At 38.7% G+C, this 21,153-nt stretch overlaps 2 protein-coding genes across 4 annotated transcripts in view; one reads left to right on the top strand and one right to left on the bottom strand.

Moving 5' to 3' along the window:
• Nucleotides 1-2,079, bottom strand: part of LOC117948623 (DEP domain-containing protein 7-like) — a 13,932-nt gene extending 11,853 nt beyond the window's left edge. The window contains exons 1-4 of one of the 2 annotated variants that reach the window (XM_034878375.1): nt 1,980-2,079; nt 1,234-1,419; nt 941-1,082; nt 738-833 (exon numbers count right to left, since the gene is read on the bottom strand). In XM_034878375.1, the coding sequence (XP_034734266.1) occupies nt 738-833; nt 941-1,082; nt 1,234-1,419; nt 1,980-2,022 (467 nt within the window). In that variant the 5' untranslated portion in view covers nt 2,023-2,079. Of the gene's footprint in view, nt 1-737; nt 834-940; nt 1,083-1,233; nt 1,420-1,692; nt 1,901-1,979 lie in introns of those variants that run through there. The other variant, XM_034878374.1, reaches the window with a different exon arrangement.
• LOC117948596 (sporulation-specific protein 15-like) overlaps nt 2,021-21,153 on the top strand; it is a 31,815-nt gene continuing 12,682 nt past the window's right edge. For both annotated transcript variants that reach the window (XM_034878324.1, XM_034878323.1), the window contains exons 1-13: nt 2,021-2,098; nt 2,145-2,322; nt 4,298-4,380; nt 4,829-4,969; nt 10,483-10,554; nt 11,137-11,208; nt 11,313-11,348; nt 11,540-11,614; nt 13,479-13,517; nt 16,148-16,283; nt 17,773-17,852; nt 18,878-19,000; nt 19,106-19,165. In XM_034878324.1, the coding sequence (XP_034734215.1) occupies nt 4,336-4,380; nt 4,829-4,969; nt 10,483-10,554; nt 11,137-11,208; nt 11,313-11,348; nt 11,540-11,614; nt 13,479-13,517; nt 16,148-16,283; nt 17,773-17,852; nt 18,878-19,000; nt 19,106-19,165 (879 nt within the window). In that variant the 5' untranslated portion in view covers nt 2,021-2,098; nt 2,145-2,322; nt 4,298-4,335. The remainder of the gene's footprint in view (nt 2,099-2,144; nt 2,323-4,297; nt 4,381-4,828; nt 4,970-10,482; nt 10,555-11,136; nt 11,209-11,312; nt 11,349-11,539; nt 11,615-13,478; nt 13,518-16,147; nt 16,284-17,772; nt 17,853-18,877; nt 19,001-19,105; nt 19,166-21,153) is intronic.

The following is a 21,153-nucleotide window of genomic DNA, read 5'->3' as shown; positions in this document are numbered from 1 at the left end:
ACACACACACACACACACACACACACACACACACACACACACACACACACACACACACACACACACACACACTATTGTGGGTGCCATATTTTGACAAGCTATTCTTATAGTGCAATGCTTAATCAGTGAAGTACTCTTTTAATTGTTTTTTTAATAGACTTTCCAGAAAATGTAAATCATGGTACAGACTTTTGATATATAATGCTGTATACTGTGATCAAAAGATTTTATTCATATTCTCAACATAATCAGGATAGCTTAGGCAAGTGATGATGCTTAATTCATTCAATTCATTTAGCAAGTACACCCATCTCACATATCTTCAGTAACAGATGAGCATGAGACTTTTGGCTTAAACTGGAGAGTTTACTCCTCTGTGGCGTTCAATCCTCTCTCACTATAAATCCATTTAAACAGGAGGAAATGCTCTTGGAAAACTGCCAAGATAGTGTAATACCAATGGCACACCATTTGGTGAAAGATGTCTTTTTTTTTTTTTTAAATAACCTGGATAGGTTGGAGTTCATGATCCCACATTGATATAGCCTACACCCTTGACATTATGCAATTTACTGATACACATAGACAATTAATGTGTGACTTTTCAGACTGTATGAAATAGGTTTAACTCTATAGTTATTTAGGAGGCTGTAGTTAGTGGTGGTGTTGCATTGAACTGCATTACATGATTTTTTTTAAATGTAGACTTGTGACTCAAAATTATTTAGACTTTTTACCTGTCTGAAGGAGAACTGCAGAAGAGTCTTTGGATCCCTTTTGCAAGCAAACTTCTTTCCAACTCATCGACCGAAGGAGAACACACACCTACAAACCTGTGTGTAAAAAAGGCACCATGTTAACACATTCACAGCCATTGTGAATAGACATTTTAACTGCCGAAAAAAATAGGTAGCTTGATAAGTATGTTCTTGTGTATAACCTGTAAAGAGCACTCTTGCTGTCCTGAAACACATCCTGCTTCTTGTCTTTGCCAAACACGTTGGTACCCACGGCCTCAAACACATTACAGTCCAACAGAGCCTGGCACACACACACCACTTTGTCCCGTAACACATTGGCACCTTAAATGTTAACAAAGCAGAAAGGGGAAGTGTTGTTGAACGTCTTTTGGCTTATAAATAAAAAGAAAAAAATGAGGAGATAGCTTGAGTCAAATGGAAGAACATAGAATGCAACCATATACCAAATCCACTGCCCAACGCACACACCCACCCTCAAAGACTTTGACACAACTGATGTGTTCTGCCACCACATCAACAGCCTCTGAGCCAAGGAAACAGTCGTTGTGAGACTTAAGGTGGACTCGTCGACGTTTCACTGTCACAGAAGACCTGAGGTGGGAGATGAGGCCACTCCACACAGAGTGAGACTGGACTGGTTTACTGGCCACTCCATGAGCTAAGACAAAGGAACACAGAGAAAATCAAAAGAGACATAATTTACACAGGACCTGTGTAGGGTTGGAGCAGGCTAGAGATAGGTAGGACGGGGACAGGCAGTCTAACTACTTCAGCAGGGGTGAACTGGGGTTGCTTGTTAATTAGTGAGGATTGACCAACAACTTCAGTAGCCTACATTTTAGTGCGTTTGGTTCATCGTAGTTGGCCCAGATAAAATAAACTCACATGAACAGGCCAAACAACTTGTTGAAATGCGATTTGATTAACTTACCCTGAGGAGGCACACACAGTTTTTCTGCAAGGTTTAACGCCGCGGCTCTTTCTTTTATCGATGCCATGTCTACCAAATGATGGAAAAGCCTGTGAATAAGAAACTCGTGTCTTTAGTTGATAAAGGTGCATGGACACGCAGGAGAAAGCAACCTGTGAAACAAACCACGTCCAAGCAGAAGCTCCTTCCATGTGAAAGTTCAATAGTTAACCGCTAGATGGTACCAATGGCTAAACCCCTCTATGACACAGGAGTTTAATGGAACGGTTGTAGCCTACATGGCCTACCGCCAAAGATTCTCCAGGTCCATTGTCGACATGATGTCTTCATATTACACGCTGAAACAAGTCCTAAGAATACAGATTATTAATTAATAAGAAATGAGCACCGACCTAACTTTACAATCCAAAGCTTGTTATGCCCATAGGCTTGCCAGCTCTACGCTGTGGCTACAAAGAACGAGAAAAGGAAAAACATGGATTTCAACTATTTAATTTGTGGTTTGAACAATATTCAGTGTCTTTTATGTCAATAGCAAACCATCAAAAGTCGTCTACTCAGTGGCAAGTGAGCTTCTTTTGATCGCATGAGCAGCATTTTGCCTTCACTTGCTCTGGCTAACCACCAAAGGTAATGTAGCAGCCTCAACAAACCACCATTTTACCTGACTAGCCTAATTCACTTTAAACAAATGTTTGCAACAAACGTTTTAATTAATGTGAACATTCACTATTTTAACAATATTACCCTTAAATTGGATGGAAAAACTAAAGTTATCTTTGTTTTGGTTTACGTTAGCAATATGGAGGCTCATGCTAGCTAACATTTTGTTATAGTTAGCTAGCTAACAGTTAGCTTTTTGTGTTATGTAAGGCTAAAGTTTTGGCTAGCTAACGTTAAAGTCTAGCTGTAATTCCAATAGAACACTGCATTGTAATGAAGAATGCAATGCAATCAAATCTTTATTTTCAGTCTTAATTGTGTTGATTTAAGTCAAAATAAAAAAAGCCTTACACTATACCAAATCTATGTAATATACCAATTCGGACTAAAAAGGTGGTTAGCTTAGGGGTTATCATTAGATAAAGCTGTTAATTGGCAATTGGAAATAGTCTAAAGAGTAACTTTCACTTTATCACTTTTTAAAAGAAAAAGTTAACATTTTCACTCTCTCTCTTTAAATAAAAAGATAGCATTGTTACAGTCTAGCTCATTCTAAAGACAAATTTGAAATTTATAAATAGCAATAGAGCCAGGGAATGGAGCAGTATAGTCTTTATTGATAAAATGTAAAAAACCTGGTAACATTAAAACTGAGCTAAGTTAGCTGTGTAATAGGCTTCACAGAAGACATCTTAAATTGTCCTAGTAGGAAAAAGGGGAAAAGCACAGGTGTTCCTAATAACATTTAGATGCCAGTAAGCCATGATGTTGTGACAGTGAGCCATCATGCACAAAACTCAAGGACCCTGTAATTGAACCAGCTAAATGAAATGATGAGCCATCATTTAATTAATTTTACACCCGTGCTTTCCCTTCTGTGATGTGATAAATTGTATTGATTAAAATACCGATTGGTGTACACTTTAACACTAGTCTTGCTGTAGTTCAGTTATTGTATTGCTGTTAGCTGTAATATGAATACTTGTATTATAATCTCATAGGTGTGGTTTAACTTTATTTTCACCAGTGCATTACAGAACAGTAGCTAACATAACTCACCACAAGCTAATACAGACATCATGTTGCTTGATAGAAATGTTCCCATTTAATGAAAGCAGTTCTTTTAATTTGTCTTTTCATGGCTTATATATGGTGGTTAATACCTGCTCAACTGGATCACAGGAAAAGCAAACATTGTTGTCTACTCCCTCACTCCCAGTCACATACACATTTACAGTATGCACATAAGACACACAAACACTATCGCTTTAACACACTAACACACGTTTGCGCGTCCCCTCCCCCCTCAACCTGGGGTCACACTGTCATTTTATGATAGTAGCCAATTCTAGCAGGGATCATTTAATTCTCTAACATGATTGATACCAGTGCAGGTTAAATGGGAGAAAAAGGTCTGTTCTATTAAGAGATCAGTGGCTAGTGGAGACCTCCCACTTAAATAGTAATATTTTCTCTTAAGTGTGTATTTGCGTGTATGCGTCACTCACTCAGTTTCTTGGTTATGTTGAGGGGACAGAGACAGTTTCAGAGAACCATCCACCGGTAAAATAAAATAACCTAGATAATTTAAAAAGCATTGACAGTGCAATTTGTCCATTCAGTGTTATTGCCTTGACCCCTATTAGTGTCAATGGTCTGGTTCATTTGAACTTAGATGGCTTATCAAGGTGTTATCTTCTCACTGCAATGGGAATGGTGTAAAACAAAGACAGAAAAAAACATAATGGTCCTTTCAAAGCCATTAGGTTAGATTGTAGTGATTGAGAAACATTACGAGGCTTTAATGTGCTAGCATGTTATTTCTAATAAAATCATTTAGCAGTAAAAACTGCAGATGAGGAAGTAATTATAAGCATGTGGGTGGGAAAGCAAATTGTTACTGCTTATTAAACTAATTTTTTTTTTTTTTTTTGATTAACAGGCAGTAGATAGGACCTTGGCCTGCCCTGAAACAACTCGATGGATCTCAGTGCTGACTCCGGGACACTCCCCACCCACACCACTGTAAGTTACTATTTGTGACAGTAGAGGACAATGCAAAGCAAATTCATGAACTGATTTGTTTTAATGTATTTTTTGGTTTGATTTCAACAAAAAACATTTGCTATAAATAATTCCTGGCTATATTATCTGTCTCAGCTTTGTTTTCCGAAACAAATCATCACATTTTTTCTGCATGGATCCTGACATTAAGCTGCAGAATACGTCCGGCAATTATACTGCCAATGAATCATGTGTCACTCATTCAAGGTGTTTAACTGTTAGCTCTTTGTTGAAAACACTTTTTCACTCTTTCTTATTGTGTGCAGGAAGAATTTACTTTCTTGAACATGCACTGACTTTGTCCAACAGCCTCATCTAATGCCCTAATTGTGTATCTTAGAATTGCCTATTAATAAGTATTTGTAAAGGTAAATTAGAAGCATTCATTGTTCTTTCTTTTCTCATGTAGTTAGGAGGACCTGTGTTGGAGCAGGAGCTGTCTCTGCCTAACGCTCGATGTCAAGCAGAAAGTGGAGGCACCATCTTACTACAGTTGTTGGAATTTAAAACCCATCTACTTGAGGCTGTAGAGGAGCTGCATATTCGGAGGGTATAGTAGCAATTTTAACATTTCCCGTATGTGTGTGGCTTTTCATATTGATGCATTATTGACAAAAGATCTCTTTTGGTTAAGATTTCCAGTACTATTATTACTGTAAGGGCACAGTGGTCAATGTTTTTAGAACCAGCAGGTGTTGGGCTTTTTTAGGCATTGGTCTTTGGATGTCACAATCTAAAACAGTGATTGAACCCTTGTAGTTATATTACCTTGAAACGATGCATTGCATGTGTGGCCTGTTGTCCCGGTAGCTTAGGCCTGGTGGGTCACCATGCTTGTGATACGCTGGGAGGAACCCTGCTTCACAGCTGCCCATTGAGGAGCCCCAGCTACTGTAGGGCTTCAGTTACCCAAAACATATTTTTCCTTTGTTTTATTTTTAACCTTAGTTAATCTAAGGATGTATAATTTACTCATAATTCACAAAAAAACTTTTTGTTAGAGGAATGTATGTATACATTAAACATACTAATTTTGTAGCAGGAATATGCTTTCTTGTAACTTTTCTCCTAAGCATTTTTTTGTGGTTAAAATTTTCTTTTTGAACTCAGAAACCACAAACAGTCACAAAAAATACACTGGGACAATAGAACGTGTCCCAGGGCCAAAAGCGCACAGAGAGGGAAAGGAGACAAAACAAAAAAAAGGATGGAGTGAGACAAAACAACACATGCAGAAACAGACAATCACACACACACACACACACACACACACACACACACACACACACACACACACACACACACACACACACACACACACACACACACACACACACACACACAGACAAAGAGACAGACAGACAACAAGACATGGAACCAAACACCTGCACAAGTTAGAGGTCCAGGCTGTAGCCTGGTGCTGCAGTCCGGACTTCTAACTTGTAGCACAAGGCTACAGCCCGGACCTCAGAGTCAACGATGCTCGGCCAAGTGTCTAGTGTATTTTCAGGTGCTCCATGTATGTGCGTCGTGGAGAGTTTAATATACACTACACCCAAATAGGAAAGGGTCCATGTGTGCACAGCCTGGAGAATAGCCTGTCTGGTTGAGTAGCAAAATATAATGAAGATCAGCGTACAAGTAGCAAAGTTGTTCTTCTCTGGGTGGTCACTGTAGACTTGGTGGGCTCTGATAATGTGGATCTGTACATTAGCCATTCAAGGGAACGTGTGAGATATTGAATAGCGTTAGAGCCTTCTAATCACTCCATCAGCCCGACCATGCGAATATTGCCTCTTTGGTTTCTATCTTCTAATTCTGCTAACTTCTTCTCCATCTCCTGCAGAACATGGCCATAGCTGTTAAGAATGTTTGACAGCTTTTGTTTTGTTAATCATCTTGCAACCTTTAAAATCTATCTTGCAAACGCTTGTCAGAGTTCCGACGCGAGGTTGTGATCCACTGAGCAACAGAATATATAGAATATAGAATATATATACTGCCGTCTATTTACATATATTTGTTCAAGCAGTAACCGAAACTAAGCTATGATATAGAGAATGTACACTGTAAAAATCATACAGGAATTCAGTAAAATCCACTGATATTTTCCACTTCAACAATAATATTTTTTAATAATTTCAAGTTAATCCTACTTAAATTTTCTCAACGTTTTCTTTTACTTAAAATGAGGAGTTAAATAAATGTAAAGAACAGATGGGTTAGGTACATGTAATTCTAAGTGTACAGTCAACTCAATTAATTAAGTTTCTAAAGAAACAGCACGTGAGCATTCTTTGTATAGCTTGAAGAACACATATGGAAACTTGCTGTGTGTCTTCAATACATGTCAAATGAAGTCATCAGTTTTCATTTCATTTTTCATTAGTCCTTAATAATGAAAAATGGGACATAAAGAAGGCTGGTATAAAATTCTGTCCCTACCCCCTTGCATACACATAGTTTATTAAGGTCAGCAGCAGCTGTCTTGCTTATCGCCTTTTGTGCTAACTGGTACAAAGTGGCTCCAACAGGAGCAGCTGCAGTGGTTCTTCGTGCCAAATGAAAATACCTTTTCAAAGTGAAAAAATGTAAATAGAAAGCAAATCATATAGTAACGTTTTAACTTCATTACACTAGCTGTCTTAAGTTAACTTTAAAGTTTTAAATTTCCAAAACTCATAAGATGACTTCAAACGAGATTTAAACCTCAGTTCAATTAACACATTTTTAAAGGCAGCTTAAAATGATTTATAGTGTATCTCTAAAAGAAATGTCAAATTTTGTCTTCCTCTGCATCACATCACTATTTACTGAGTAGAACGTAGACACTAATGGCTCTCTGTTTAGTTAAAGAGCAGTTTGATTCCATATAAGTAGTAGGAGAGTTGGTATTAAAGTGTCATAGAGAAAACCAGCTGCCCCTTTCAGCTATCTAGATAAGAGGCGTATTGGACGTGGAAAGTTACTTTATTTGTAAAAGTAACAAAAATAAACTAGACCTGCAAGCAGTTATGACGAGGTCCAAGCCTCCCAGTGCCAGTTGGCTCCGATGCGAGCCACCCCCAATGATCCGGTGAACGCGTGAAAGCATAAGGGTGGGGAGGCAAACGTCAAGTACGTGTTATGTTGCCGTTACAAATATCCCATTAACATTGATTGAGTATATGGATCGAAAATGGTCTACGTTGACTGTAGCGCCCTCTAGTTGCTGATCTTTACCAAATGTTTGTGTGAAAGCACTTACTGTGGCAATATTGCAATTGCAAAGTTTCCATTTAAATGCATTGAATTATTGGCCAAAACAAATAAATGTTGATTATAGCGCTCCCTAGTGGCCTATCTTTGCCATATTTTGTACAGAGTATTTTAGTGGGATGAACAATGATCTCAACTTCTTTGCTGATAACATTTAATTTGGTCGAGATGTGAACTGTTTGTGGTAGTTAGCTAGGAAAATTTGTTTGGTTGTTAACTTTAACATAGCAAAATTCTTGTAATAACTTTTGTTCAGGTCCATCTGGAGATGCTTTATTCCACGTTTTGTGTAGATCGGTCAAATGTCCTAGGACGAGTTTGAAAAAGTTTTGGCATTGCAAAAAAACCTTTCAGCAGAAATGTTTGTGGATTGTATGTCAGATTCAGCCTAATTCAAGGAACACGTGGATGTATAGATTTCTAATGCGCAATGTGTAATGTGGGAGTTAAAGGCAACAACACATTATAGCATCACCTAGTGGTCCACATGTGTAATTTCTGGTACGTGAGGTCCATGACCCATTGTACATCTACCCTGTAAATTTAAAGTTGCTCACATTAGTGTAAGTGATTAATCCAGACGTGGGTCCCATAGACTATGCCTACTTTGACCAATTAGTACCCCATCGTAGATTTGGCCTCAGTAGTGGTTCTAGATGGTACTCTCTAAATTTTGTAACAGTTGGATGCCCCATTCATATAAACTTTTGGACTTGTATCAACCACTAGTGGCCAATTTTTGTAAAATTGGGGACCTCCCCAGGATCATGGCAAACAAGAATATAGAGTTTTGCGTTTATAGCATTTATTTTGGTTGAGCTATGGTAAAGTTGGTGTTTTCATACTTAACTACACAAATTTGTTCTTCCGTAAGTTAAGCAATTTTTTTCCTACAGAATTTTAATACATTTTTGGAAAGTCTGTCTTGAGATGCTGCTTACCAAGTTTCATGAAGATCGGTTAGATGGGCTAATCTTTTTTTTTTAAATGCGTAAAGGCGTGGCTTATATCAGGAGATTCAGGTGGATTCAGACAATGACACAAGGATATCTCGTTTTTGAATGTGTTTTACGGTTTTGGAGTTACAGGGCCAAACATGTTTTTCTTGTTATAGCGCCACCTAGTAATTAGATTGTGTAATTTGTTGCGCCTGAGGTCCTTGCAGAATTTTGCCCCTTTCCATGTACGGTTTAGGCTTTAGAGGTCAAGTCAGAGAAGAAAAATAGTGAAGAAGAAGAAAAAATCTTTAGAAAAAACAAAAGGGCTCCATAGCCCTGCTGTGTGAACCGCGTAGCTTTGCTACCACAGTAACTACAGCCTCAGGCTTGGACCCCTATTATTAATGCTATCGCCCCTTCAGCAAGTGCTTTTAACCTGGCAACACATTGTGAGTGTGTTTAAAGGTTAGACGAGCAAAAATGGGATGTTGGTCATTTGTTGCCATTTAGTTTTTATTGTTATAGTCATGTTAACTGGGACACAAGCATAAGATGGTAAATCAGTCTGATCCTCCTCAGGCGCTGCTGTTATCAAAGTATCACTTTGTAGTTGTGGCGTTTATGGGGTGGAGAGGTTAAGAAGCGAGAGGATGTCATGATGGTGCCGGACATTCCTGAGCAGGTCAAATTCCAGGGGTTTGTTTTCTTTTTCTTTTTTTTAATACAGTACAACCCACTTCTTTAGTTTGTGATAATGTGCTATACTTTACCCTAAATGTAAGGACTACATGTGTGAAACAATGTTGTCAATGGTGAGTACATATGACATTTAGTGACATAAGAAGCTTTTTACAATAGTTAAATAAATACAAATTATTCTAATTGAAATATAAATGAAAACTTACATTGACTTATCACAATATCAATAATATAGGCTACTTGAAAACATTAGGATAAACTTTGTCTAACTTATTCCAACTAGACTATTAAATAAATAATAAATAAATAACGTTTTCATGCCCAGATTCTTTTTTTTTGCCCAGTAAAAAGACAGCAATTAAACAGCAAAGAAATTAAAAGCTAATGGCAAATACCTTATGTTAACAGTCATACATTTAAACACAATAAGCAAAATCAAATATTATGACATATTGTTTAGACAAATACAAATGAAAAGGTTTTATTGCCCTCAGTCCTTAGTTGCCTACTTTGATTTACATGGACTACCAGGCACACACACACACACACACACACACACACACACACACACACACACACACACACATACACACACACAAAATAAGTATTCCTCAGTGGAAAAATAACAGCCTCATCTCCTGTGCACCTTTTTTAAGTGTAGTGCCACGCTGGTAGCATAGTTTAATTGGAACTTATAAAATAAACTCAGTGAGATAAGCAACTCCCACGAGCACATAAAAAGTCTCATGGATGTAGAGAGCAATTGACTTTTACCTGCCTTCTCCCAGGGAAAAGGGAGGATAGGGATGGCTTTCCACAAATATCACCTCCCCTCTAATGTTCCTCTTTCTACTATGTGTGCTTCTACAAAAGATACGGGGGAATGAACCAGGAAAACATACTGCATTTTGCAGTTTTGGCTCAACTCCAGAGAGTTATCTGCTTACATAGTGGAAGAGATAACAGATTTTTAGCCAATGCCATGCCTGGTAAGATCACATTGTACCAGCCATCACCCCATCTAAATTAACAGTCTTATTTCATTAAGCAGGTGTCACCAGGTTGTCTGTGTGTCAAATTGTGAATTACTTTTTACTCCGTATGTGTGATTGCTCCTTGGATAGTTGAGTATTAACTTTTATGTAAATGATGCCTTTCCATGTTACAGGATGCAGAGACACGCTTTGAGGATCAGATCAATAAACTGGCGTTGGAGAAACAGGAGCTGGACTGGGAGAAGGTACAGCTGGGCCTAGCGGCATTACATCAACACCTTTAATATTACCTTTATGTTGTTACTAAGGTGGACATTCACAAAAGATCATACACACCACTATTGTTATTTTAAAATAATAAAGTTTTATATGTTATACTTAATTAAAGCATAACTCTTATCAAAATGCAACCTAGGGTCTTTTTGTCAATGTATCTGAGTCAAACTTTTGTTTAAAAGCATAATGAGGACGGAAACGGCACTTTTAAGATTTAACGTATTCTCATTTTCGTTCGAATGGCCTTTTGAATGGGAAAGCTAGCGTCACTATGAGAGCATCAAAATCACTATTTTTAAAACACCAAGAAGGCTTGACACAACATGAGACTTTGCTCAAAGTATCACCAGGGGCTCTAGACATGAACTCAGTATTGAGAACATTGTTTGTGTACACAGAGTTTACTAAAAAGAAAGGTTTCCTTCCTAATTATGCTTTTAAAAGAAAGTTTGATTTGATTTGTACATTCACAAAAAGACCCTAGGTTGCATTTTGAGTTACGCTTTAATCATCACTTGTTTTGATTGATTAAGTATTTTCCTGTTTGACAGGAATCCCTACAACATCAAATTGAAACAGTGGCAAACCAGCACACAGAGTCACTCATCAATGTAAAAGAGCAGGTAAGTTTTTACTGTTTGGTTAAAGTTTTCATATACTGTATCTCAAAGAAGACTTAACAATTCATTAAAACCTTCTAGTGATTTTCTTTTTTTCCCCACTCAAGCTTCAGGCAAAAATAAGAAACATTGAGGAGGAGAAGGTATGAAGGGCTTATTCTTAAAAATGTCACAATACTCGGAGCAGTTTATTCAATGTTTTATGTGTTTTTAGTGTTGTAGTAAATTCACTCCTCTCAGTTGCATAATCTTGGCCCTTGGAGTGAGTTTTTTCATGCTGTGATTTGGTATTTATTTCTTTTTTGACACTCATAATAATAATATAACATTTCAGGGTAAATACCAGGTCAGTGCTGAGTTAAAGGATAAGGAGATTAACAACCTAAAAGAAGAGCTGAAGACACTTCAAGTACGGAGATGTGCAACACTCACAGCCTCTTCTTTCTGTCTCGATTTCACACACACACTCACACACTTACACACACACACTTACACACACACACACACACACACACACACACACAGAGAGCTCCCTTTTTTTCTTTCTGTCTCTCGTTCTTCCTTTAAAATGTGAAAAAATGATTTATTTTTACCAATAAACTGTTAAAAGGGATAAGTAAATAACGAAAGCTCATGCCCAACCACAGTCAAAAGCTTAGGGCGTTAGGCATAGGCCTGACTTAGTCTGTGAGTGTTTGTCTTCAGGCTTGACACCACAGAGCTGATATACAGCCATCCCCACGGTCCGCTGCACTTTAACAACCCAGCCATATTACAGAGACAATAGAGACTGTTTTTGATATTCTATCTGGGAGACCCTGACTGTGTTGTTTGGCTAAAGTGAGGCCCAGTTGTGTTAATTCTTGTGACATGGTCTGGTGGGTTCCTTTTAATTTAACACATTTTCACACCAGTGGCATCGAAGTGATTTACTTGCCATACCTTGACAATCTGCTAAATTACAAATTTGAGCTCCAGTGGAACAGTATGGTTCAATTAACCCTTAATAAATCTAAATAATTCTTCATAGCAGTGTATTTAAATCTCAATAAACAACCTGGCTGATGAATAACTATAGAAATATAGTTCAGTATTTACAAGGGATGTGCATCTCAGATCTAAAGCCGATGCGATACACAGTTTGATGCATTGCCAGTAATCATATAACATACATAAGGATGCATATGCCCCGTTTTTGCGATGCAGTGCAATTTGACGTGATTTGAATCAACATAATACGATTCAATACGTTGCACAAAAGATTCGTTCATTATGAATGATTTAATTTCCTAACCAAGTCAGACATTAAACTAAAGTGTCATTTTTACTTTACATTTTTTACTCTCTACTGCTCAGTAAGCAAGCATCTCATTGCCTTTTTCTTTTTGGGAAAAAAATCTCGTGGAACTTTCACAATTCCTTTGTAGGTAGTGTTCTCTGTTTGTTCTCCAGTTTACAGTACAATAAACCTTTATAACACCTCACACATTTAACTGTTTAAGGACGCTCAGGATTAGCAACGGGCACATATGACATCTAGCGTGGTCTGCCTTTGGTGAGGGGGGGAGGGTTTCCTGCATGCTTGGCCAGAAAATGATATTACGTACTCTGGTGGTAACTCAATTCACATTGGCAGTACACGCAAATAACTTAAGACTTTTCAGAGAATCATCTTGAAGGGCTTTGAAACTGAAGTGGCCATTCAAAAGATCCTTTTCCTTATCCATTCTACTCATTACATTACATGTTAATTAGCTGATGCTTTTTTCCAAAACATACAATTGCTATATCAGAGGTTGCACGTCTCTGGAGAAAGTATGGGTTAAGTGTCTTGCTCAGGGACACGTTGGTTGATGTATCGCAGTTGGACTCAAACCCAGGTCACCCACACCAAAGGCATGTGTCATATCCATTGCGCCATCACCACCCTATACTCAAGGAGGTCTGTTTCTGCTAACCATGCAGAATATTACTGCTACTGCATCACTTTCTGATTCCCAAACTACGGAGTGGCCCGAGGCCCAAATCACAGAACGTGCATGCGTTTATCATGGGTCAAAACACGTGGCATTAAAGGAATTTGCTTTAAATCCTCATTATTGGGTTAATTTCGACAGCCCTAATTCAAATGATGTGGCATCTTGATTTATTGTGTTTGCAAATGTTGGGTAAATGTGCAGAAACTCTTCTGATTTTCTTTGTTAAGCTTCATTCAAATTAAGCCACAATGCTTGGTTCATCAGAGTTGATTTTCTTTTACTTATGTTTCACAGTTACTGAAGTACAACTTAGAGAAGAAATCAAGTGAGCTGGTAAGTAATGATTTTATACAAATTGTTGACAGAGGGTGGGAGGGAGAAAAATTAAGACGAGGATAAGGGAATGGTGCTAAGGAGGGATAGGTTTAGAGGGAAGAGCTTATGAGAAGTAACGGATAGGGAGTGTGTGACACTTTGAACTGCCAGCACAGCAGAGAAAATATCTCTATTAAAATGTTTTATAACTGGACCTCGCTCGGTTTAACCTTCTTCACATAACACTGGCTCAGTAGAGTGAGAGGGAGTGGAAGTGAGCTGGTGTACTGGAGAGGGATAGGAGGGAGTGAGAATTAAAGCAAAGGAAGGGATTGGGTGGGAAAACGAAAGTGAAGTAAAGAAAAATTTGTTCAGCTTGATACAGACATTTAAACTATAATGGCAGTTTGAAGAGCGATAAAGGGCTCTGAGGCGTGTATTGAGTTGATTCCTTCATCCCACAAAGAAAACAATCCCTTGACAACGGTTTCCCCTGTAACAGTATACTATATCTATCAAAATGTGCGACTGTCTTTTGCCTCCTCTTGTTTTGTGCCTCCCTTTTAAACTGAGTAACCTAGCATGCTTCTTTTTTAAAGGCTAACTCCTTTCCTTAAGGAACACCTTGACATTTTGGGGAAATCATCTTTTAGCTTTTTTTGATGGGATTAAGATGAGAAGATCATTACTACTCTGATGTCTGTGCACTTACTACAGACCAAATTAGCTTTGCTTGACAGACAGACTCAAAACAGTGGGAAACAGCTAGCTTGGCCATGTCCAAAGTTACAATAAATCAGCCCACCAGAACCTTTAAAACTTACTAATTTCCATTTTATATCTTGTTTTTTAATTATACGGTATATTCTGACGGTACAGGCACAAGCCAAACAACAGCCATGAGCCAGTTCTGCAGAGTATCTGGCGGCTTCAGTCCAGGCAGTACCTTCACACTGTCTAGGCGAGACCCACACAGCAGCTCCCGTAAACAAACCTTTTCGATGTAATAAGATAAGGTTTTTTGGTGTCCATACGAGCTTTGAGATCTTCAGCACTTTTATTAGACACTGAAACAAATGTGCTAGCTTTGCTAAAAAAAAAAGCTTTTTTGAAAATTTGCTTTTCAATGCTGCTCCGCTGTCCAATCTGCCCACAAAGCAGCCTCTTGGTAATTACGTCACAAAACAAAGTACCGTAGTATTGTGTGCAAAGTGCCAGTCAAGTTAAGAACATGCTTATAATGGTCCCATGAAAGAAAAAAGGACGTTTGGTCACCCTACACTATGTATCTACCGGGCCGAATATCAACGTGGTTTTTGGTGCCGCTGCACTGCTATCTGGTGCTCTAAAACGGACATTAAAGTGAACAGAATCATTGCTGCATGTAATGCTAGTTAACATTAAACTTCACAGCAGGTAATGGTAGTCTAATGTTAGCCAATAGCCACTTAAATACAGCCACCTCCCAGCTCCGGCGATCCGCAGCCCTCTTGAGCAGATACGCAGATCTTCTATTTTTGCTGGATGCCGGAGAGCTCCTCAGTAATTCAGCACATGGCGGATAGTGCGGGACAGGAAGTCAAGCACAGAAACAAAATAAAACATCGGGTTAATTTTCAAAATAAAACAGACAGATCATATTTCCCTGCACTCCACCTTGAAAACAAAGCACAAAGTTGTTTCCCTTCTATTCCTCTGGATGGAAACAAACTGTTGTTGGTTTTGTGGTTCTATTCTACGTGAATTTGCAAGATCTCATGGGTCCTTCAGCTGTCAGTCATGGCCACGACAAATCTGGACCTGTTGGGTGTTAAATAACCTTTTGTCATCTTGGGGTTATTTTTTTTTGTCTTAAACTGTAATTGCAATAGTAAAATCAGTTTTGTTATGTCATTGTATTTACATTCTTAATAAAAAAATGATTCAACCATATGGCCTTAGAAATGCATAAGCTGTGCTCTTATTTATCGATTCAGGCACGTTAACACCATTTTATAAGTTGAGTTGTCTTAGAACGGATATCAGAAAAAAAACAATGACTACAATGGGGCATTTGTGGCTCAGTGGTATGGCAGTTGCCTGCCAGTCCGAAGGTTGGTGGTTCAATCCCTGGCCCTGCATTCCTGTTTTGAAGTGCAAGACTGAACCCCAAGTTGCCCCCAATGCTGCGTTGGAGTGTAAATGTGTGTCTGATCATGTGCACATGAGTAGGTGGCACCTTGAATGGCAGCCTCGGCCCACATTCACTGTATGAATGTGTGTGAATGGTTCTATGTAAAAGCGCTTTGAGTAGTAGTTGAGACTAGAAAGTGCTTTATAAGAACATTCCATTTACATGTACCCAATCCTACTCTGGGTTCTCCACAGGGTGACCAGACACCAGTCTTACAATGTAAATGAGGAGAATTGAAAGTCAGAGACATCTGCTGTTTTTTGTTTTGTTTTTAATGTTATATAAGTCTTAAATGCATTCATAAATTTTAGATGGTCTAGTTTTTCTCCTCTGCTTTTAGTCTTTATGCTAGACCTTACTAACTAGCTGCTGGTCATAGCTTTAAAAGACTGATGAGAGTGGCACTCTTGACATTTTTGTGCTTTTTTTTCTGGCATTCATATTTTTGTCTGTTTTAACTATACCCCTTATGCAGGAACAGAAATTAGCCTTGCAGAACCGGTCAAAGGATAGCCACTTGAACCAGTTGGGGGAGGTTGAGAAGCGTTTCAGTGCTCTATCCAGGCAGTGTGCCATGGTGAAGCATGCCCACGAGAAACTAGAGCAAAATGGTAATCAAAGGGTGTGTGTGTGTGTGTGTGTGTGTGGGGGTGTGGGTGTGGGTGTGTGTTCTCCCTGTTTTGAAAATTGTAGGTAAACAAATTATACAATGCTGCAAAGACACAATTTGCCAGCCAGCCAGAACTGTACTAACAACATTCTACACTCTTATCAGTTCGTGCTGTTGATAGCATGCCTAAAAAAAGGTACTTAAATTTGACTTTATTAGATCTTACCAGAAAAGGCCTTATTTTGCTTCTAGAATACCCTGAATCTTTTGGGTCTTAATAAACAAGGTGCTGGAAGCAATTCAGAGATCTTGGTCTGTGCTGAGTTGATACAATAGCATGAATCAGCTTCGGCATTTTTTGCAGCATGTTAATTTCTATGTTATGTCCAGTTACAACGTAAAGATATTCTTTTGGAGTTGAGTTCTGATGAATGAGCAAAGGTCACTATCATGTTTCTTTTCAATGCAAAAGGAACTTTATGTGAGCGAATGAAGCATTAAAACCAGCAGCCTGTTCTGTTGACATGACTCCATTGAGCCGTTTCTGCCCTTTAGTCATCCACTTGACCACCTGTCCAATGTAGTTTACTGTACTTTTTGTAACGATGCATAATCTGCTAATATTGCCCAGGTGCAGCAAAAAGCTGTGTTTTGAGATTTCTGAGATTTTTGCCAGCTGTGTTGTTTTGCGACCCGATTATCCACATAGTGGATGATTTTAGTGTATATCACTCTTAATGGTGAGCTCTAGACAGTGTAGTCTCAAATCCTAACAGAAGCTAAAGCTGTCTTGCTGTCTTTTGCCTCCTCTTGTTTTGTGCCTCCCTTTTAAACTGAGTAACCTAGCATGCTTCTTTTTTAAAGGCTAACTCCTTTCCTTAAGGAACACCTTGACATTTTGGGGAAATCATCTTTTAGCTTTTTTTGATGGGATTAAGATGAGAAGATCATTACTACTCTGATGTCTGTGCACTTACTACAGACCAAATTAGCTTTGCTTGACAGACAGACTCAAAACAGTGGGAAACAGCTAGCTTGGCCATGTCCAAAGTTACAATAAATCAGCCCACCAGAACCTTTAAAACTTACTAATTTCCATTTTATATCTTGTTTTTTAATTATACGGTATATTCTGACGGTACAGGCACAAGCCAAACAACAGCCATGAGCCAGTTCTGCAGAGTAGAAGCTAAAGCAGAAGCTAAAGCTGCTTAAATCATGTGTTTGCCCATCACATGTCAGTAAAAGAGTAAATAAACTGCACTCTGTTTTTAACAGATGCGTAACCCACTGTTTAAACACATTCTACGATGGCTGTCACTTATTTACAAAACATGACATCTGACAACCCTTTCTGTCTGTCCTCATGTGTGTCACTAGTAACTTAATAATTTCTTATTTTTAATTATTAATTACAAGTAATGTAAGACAATTGTAGTGATGTCATAGCAATTAATATGATGGTGTCTTACCTTGTGTAATTCTTACAGTTGATGAGGCCATGAAAATAAATAAGAAACTGACTACTGCAAATGAAAAACAAGAAGCAAACATTGTGTCACTAAAGAAGGTATGTTGTATGTGGTAATGTTTGTAGCCAAGTAAAAAGTTTACAGTAAAATAATTAAGTAAATGTATTTAAAAGAAATCCATGTGAGCCAAAACCTACTTCTCTCTCTCTCTCTCTCTCTTATCATGTCACTTTGGGACGGTTTTCAAGATATGGTCATCTCTTATGTAGCTACATGCTAAAGCCAGGGAAACCTGTAATCTTGGTTGCTATGTTAATTTCTTCCCGATTTCGGGCAAGTTATAACTTGCAACTACCTACCATGTGCCGGTCTATAACTTTGGGAAACTGATGACCTGACTTGAATAGCTGACTTTGTTATGAGTTGATAGGCTGTTGAAACAGGTGACATCCCTTATGTTCTAAAACCAACCACTGGCGTCAAGCTGAGTCTCAGGCGACACTATCAGCTATCAGTCATTTCAGACTGCTGCAGTTTTTGCCTGCAGTGTTCTTCTCACCACATATCTTTGGTCTGAACTACTCTGCTCTACAGTCTATTGCTAACTACATGTAGCTGCATGTTAACGTCAGAAAAAGCTGCAATCTTGGCTGCCTTTTTATTTTCTCCCCAATTACGAAACACATTCTTGCTGGAAAATGTCCAGTTGTGTAGAATTTGATATAAAAGCCTTTATTGGTGATTTTTCCTGGTTATGAAGTCCCGCTATAAGCTCGGTTGCAATCAATTTGGCTGCAACAGAAGTAGTACAGAGACAGCAATAGTGGAGCAAAGAAGTGTAACTGCTGACCAATCAGCGCAGACTGGACTTTTTTGGGAGGGTGGCTTAAAGAGACTTGCACTCTAACAGCATCTCAGACTGAGGATAAAAATAAGTGCAGCAATGGGCAATGTGAGTTATTTGAACATTAAAGCATGTTAACATGTTCTAGTAGAAACCCAAGTGTGAACCTAAAAACAAGTATATGTCTTCTTTAAAGAAATATTATAAGTATTTAAACAAATCAATCAACTTGGACAATTATTTTCTTTACAAATGTGGGAATGTGTGGTGCTTTCTCAGGAGTTGGAGGAGGTCAGTAACAAGCTGATCAAGGCCAAAATGTCATCAGTTAGACATGACAAGGCCCATAGTCCTACAGGCAGAGAGCAGCATTTTCAGCAGCTGCAACAGAAACTGAACATGGTGATTTCTATTACATCACAATCAAACTCCAATTCTAACAAAGACAATTTGCCAGAAAGCTAATATATGGCTCTTTATTGTTCTGTATTTTTTTTGCATGTTTAGGAAACTGAAATGAACAAGAAACTCAGGGATGAAAATATAGCTGTGAGAGCAGAAAAGCAGGTAAGAAACTAGAAAATAGGAAGGAAACCATGTGTGGCCACTACTGTAGTGTAGGGCATTAATGAATATTGTATTTTAGTAGTCTTTCCTCCCCAAAAGCCAACAAATAGTTGAATATTTACGGATACACTCTGTGTGTGTGTGTGTGTGTGTGTGTCTGTGTGTGTGTGTGTGTGTGTGTGTGTGTGTGTGTGTGTGTGTGTGTGTGTGTGTGTGTGTGTGTGTGTGTACAGTGAGGAAAATAAGTATTTGCACACTGCTATTTTGCAAGTTCTCCATATTTAGAAATCATGGGGGGGTCTGAAATTATTATTGTAGGTGCATGTCCACTGTGAGAGACAAAATCTTTAAAAAAATCCAGAAATCCCAATGTAGGATTTTTATAACTTTATGTTTGTATGATACAGCTGCAAATAAGTATTTGAACACCTGTCTTATCAGCTACAATTCTGACCCTCAAAGACCTGTTAGTCTGCCTTCAAAATGTCCACATCCACTCCATTTATTTTCCTAAATTAGATTGTACCTGTTTGAGGTCGTTAGCTGCATAAAGACACCTGTCCACCCCGTACAAGTAGTAAGAATCCAACTAGAATCCAAGAACAAAGAGCTGTCCAAAGACACTAGAGACAAAATTGTACACCTCCACAAGGCTGGAAAGGGCAACGGGGAAATTGCCAAGCAGCTTGGTGAAAAAAGGTAGACTGTTGGAGCAATCATTAGAAAATGGAAGAAGCTAAACATGACTGCCAATCTCCCTCGGACTGGGGCTCCATGCAAGATCTCACCTCGTGGGGTCTCAATGATCCTAAGAAAGGTGAGAAATCAGCCCAGAACTACACAGGAGAAGCTGGTCAATGAACTGAAAAGAGCTAGGAACCCCGTTTCCACAATTACTGTTGGTAATACACTAAAACGTCATGGTTTGAAATCATGAATGGCATGGAAGGTTCCCCTGCTTAAACCAACACATGTCAAGGCCCGTCTTAAGTTTGCCAATGACCATTTGGATTATCCAGAGAAGTCATGGGAGAATGTCATGTGGTCAGATATGACCAAAATATAACTTTTTGATCATAATTCCACTAACCGTGTTTGGAGGAAGAAGAATGATGAGTACCATCCCAAGAACACCATCCCTACTGTGAAGCATGGGGGTGGTAGCATTATGCTTTGTGGGTGTTTTTCTGCACATGGGACAGGGCAACTGCACTGTATCAAGGAGAGGATGACCGGGGCCATGTATTGCGAGATTTTGGGGAACAACCTCCTTCCCTCAGAGCATTGAAGATGGGTCAAGGCTGGGTCTTCCAACATGACAATGACCCGAAGCACACAGCAAGGATATCCAAGGAGTTGCTCTGTAAGAAGCATATCAAGGTTCTGGTGTGGCCTAGCCAGTCTCCAGACCTAAACCCAATAGAGAATCTTTGGAGGGAGCTCAAACTCCATGTTTCTCAGCAACGGGCCAGAAACCTGACTGATCTAGAGAAAATCTGTGTGGCCTCTGTAATTGCAAACAAAGGCTTCTGTACCAAATATTAACATTGCTTTTCTCAGGTGTTCAAATACTTATTTGCAGCTGTATCATTCAAATAAATAGTTAAAAAATCATACATTGTGATTTCTGGATTTTTCTTTTTAGATTTCGTCTCTCACAGTGGACATGCACCTACAGTGACAATTTCAAACCCCTCCATGATTTCTAAGTGGGAGAAGTTTCAAAATAGCAAGGTGTTCAAATACTTATTTTCCTCACTCTATATGTCTGTGTGTGTGTGTGTGTGTCTATGTGTATGTATATAAGTGTGTATATATGTGTGTGTGTGTGTGTGTGTGTGTGTGTGTGTTTATAAAAATGTAAGTATATGTACGTGTGTGTATATACACTCACCGGCCACTTTATTAGCTACCCCATGCTAGTAACGGGTTGGACCCCCTTTTGCCTTCAGAACTGCCTCAATTCTTCGTGGCATAGATTCAACAAG

The sequence above is a fragment of the Etheostoma cragini genome, chromosome 8 (genome assembly GCF_013103735.1).
Source record: "Etheostoma cragini isolate CJK2018 chromosome 8, CSU_Ecrag_1.0, whole genome shotgun sequence".
Lineage (NCBI taxonomy): Eukaryota > Metazoa > Chordata > Actinopteri > Perciformes > Percidae > Etheostoma > Etheostoma cragini.
Note: the sequence above shows the minus strand (reverse complement) of the source record. Positions and strands in the feature narration are given on the sequence as shown.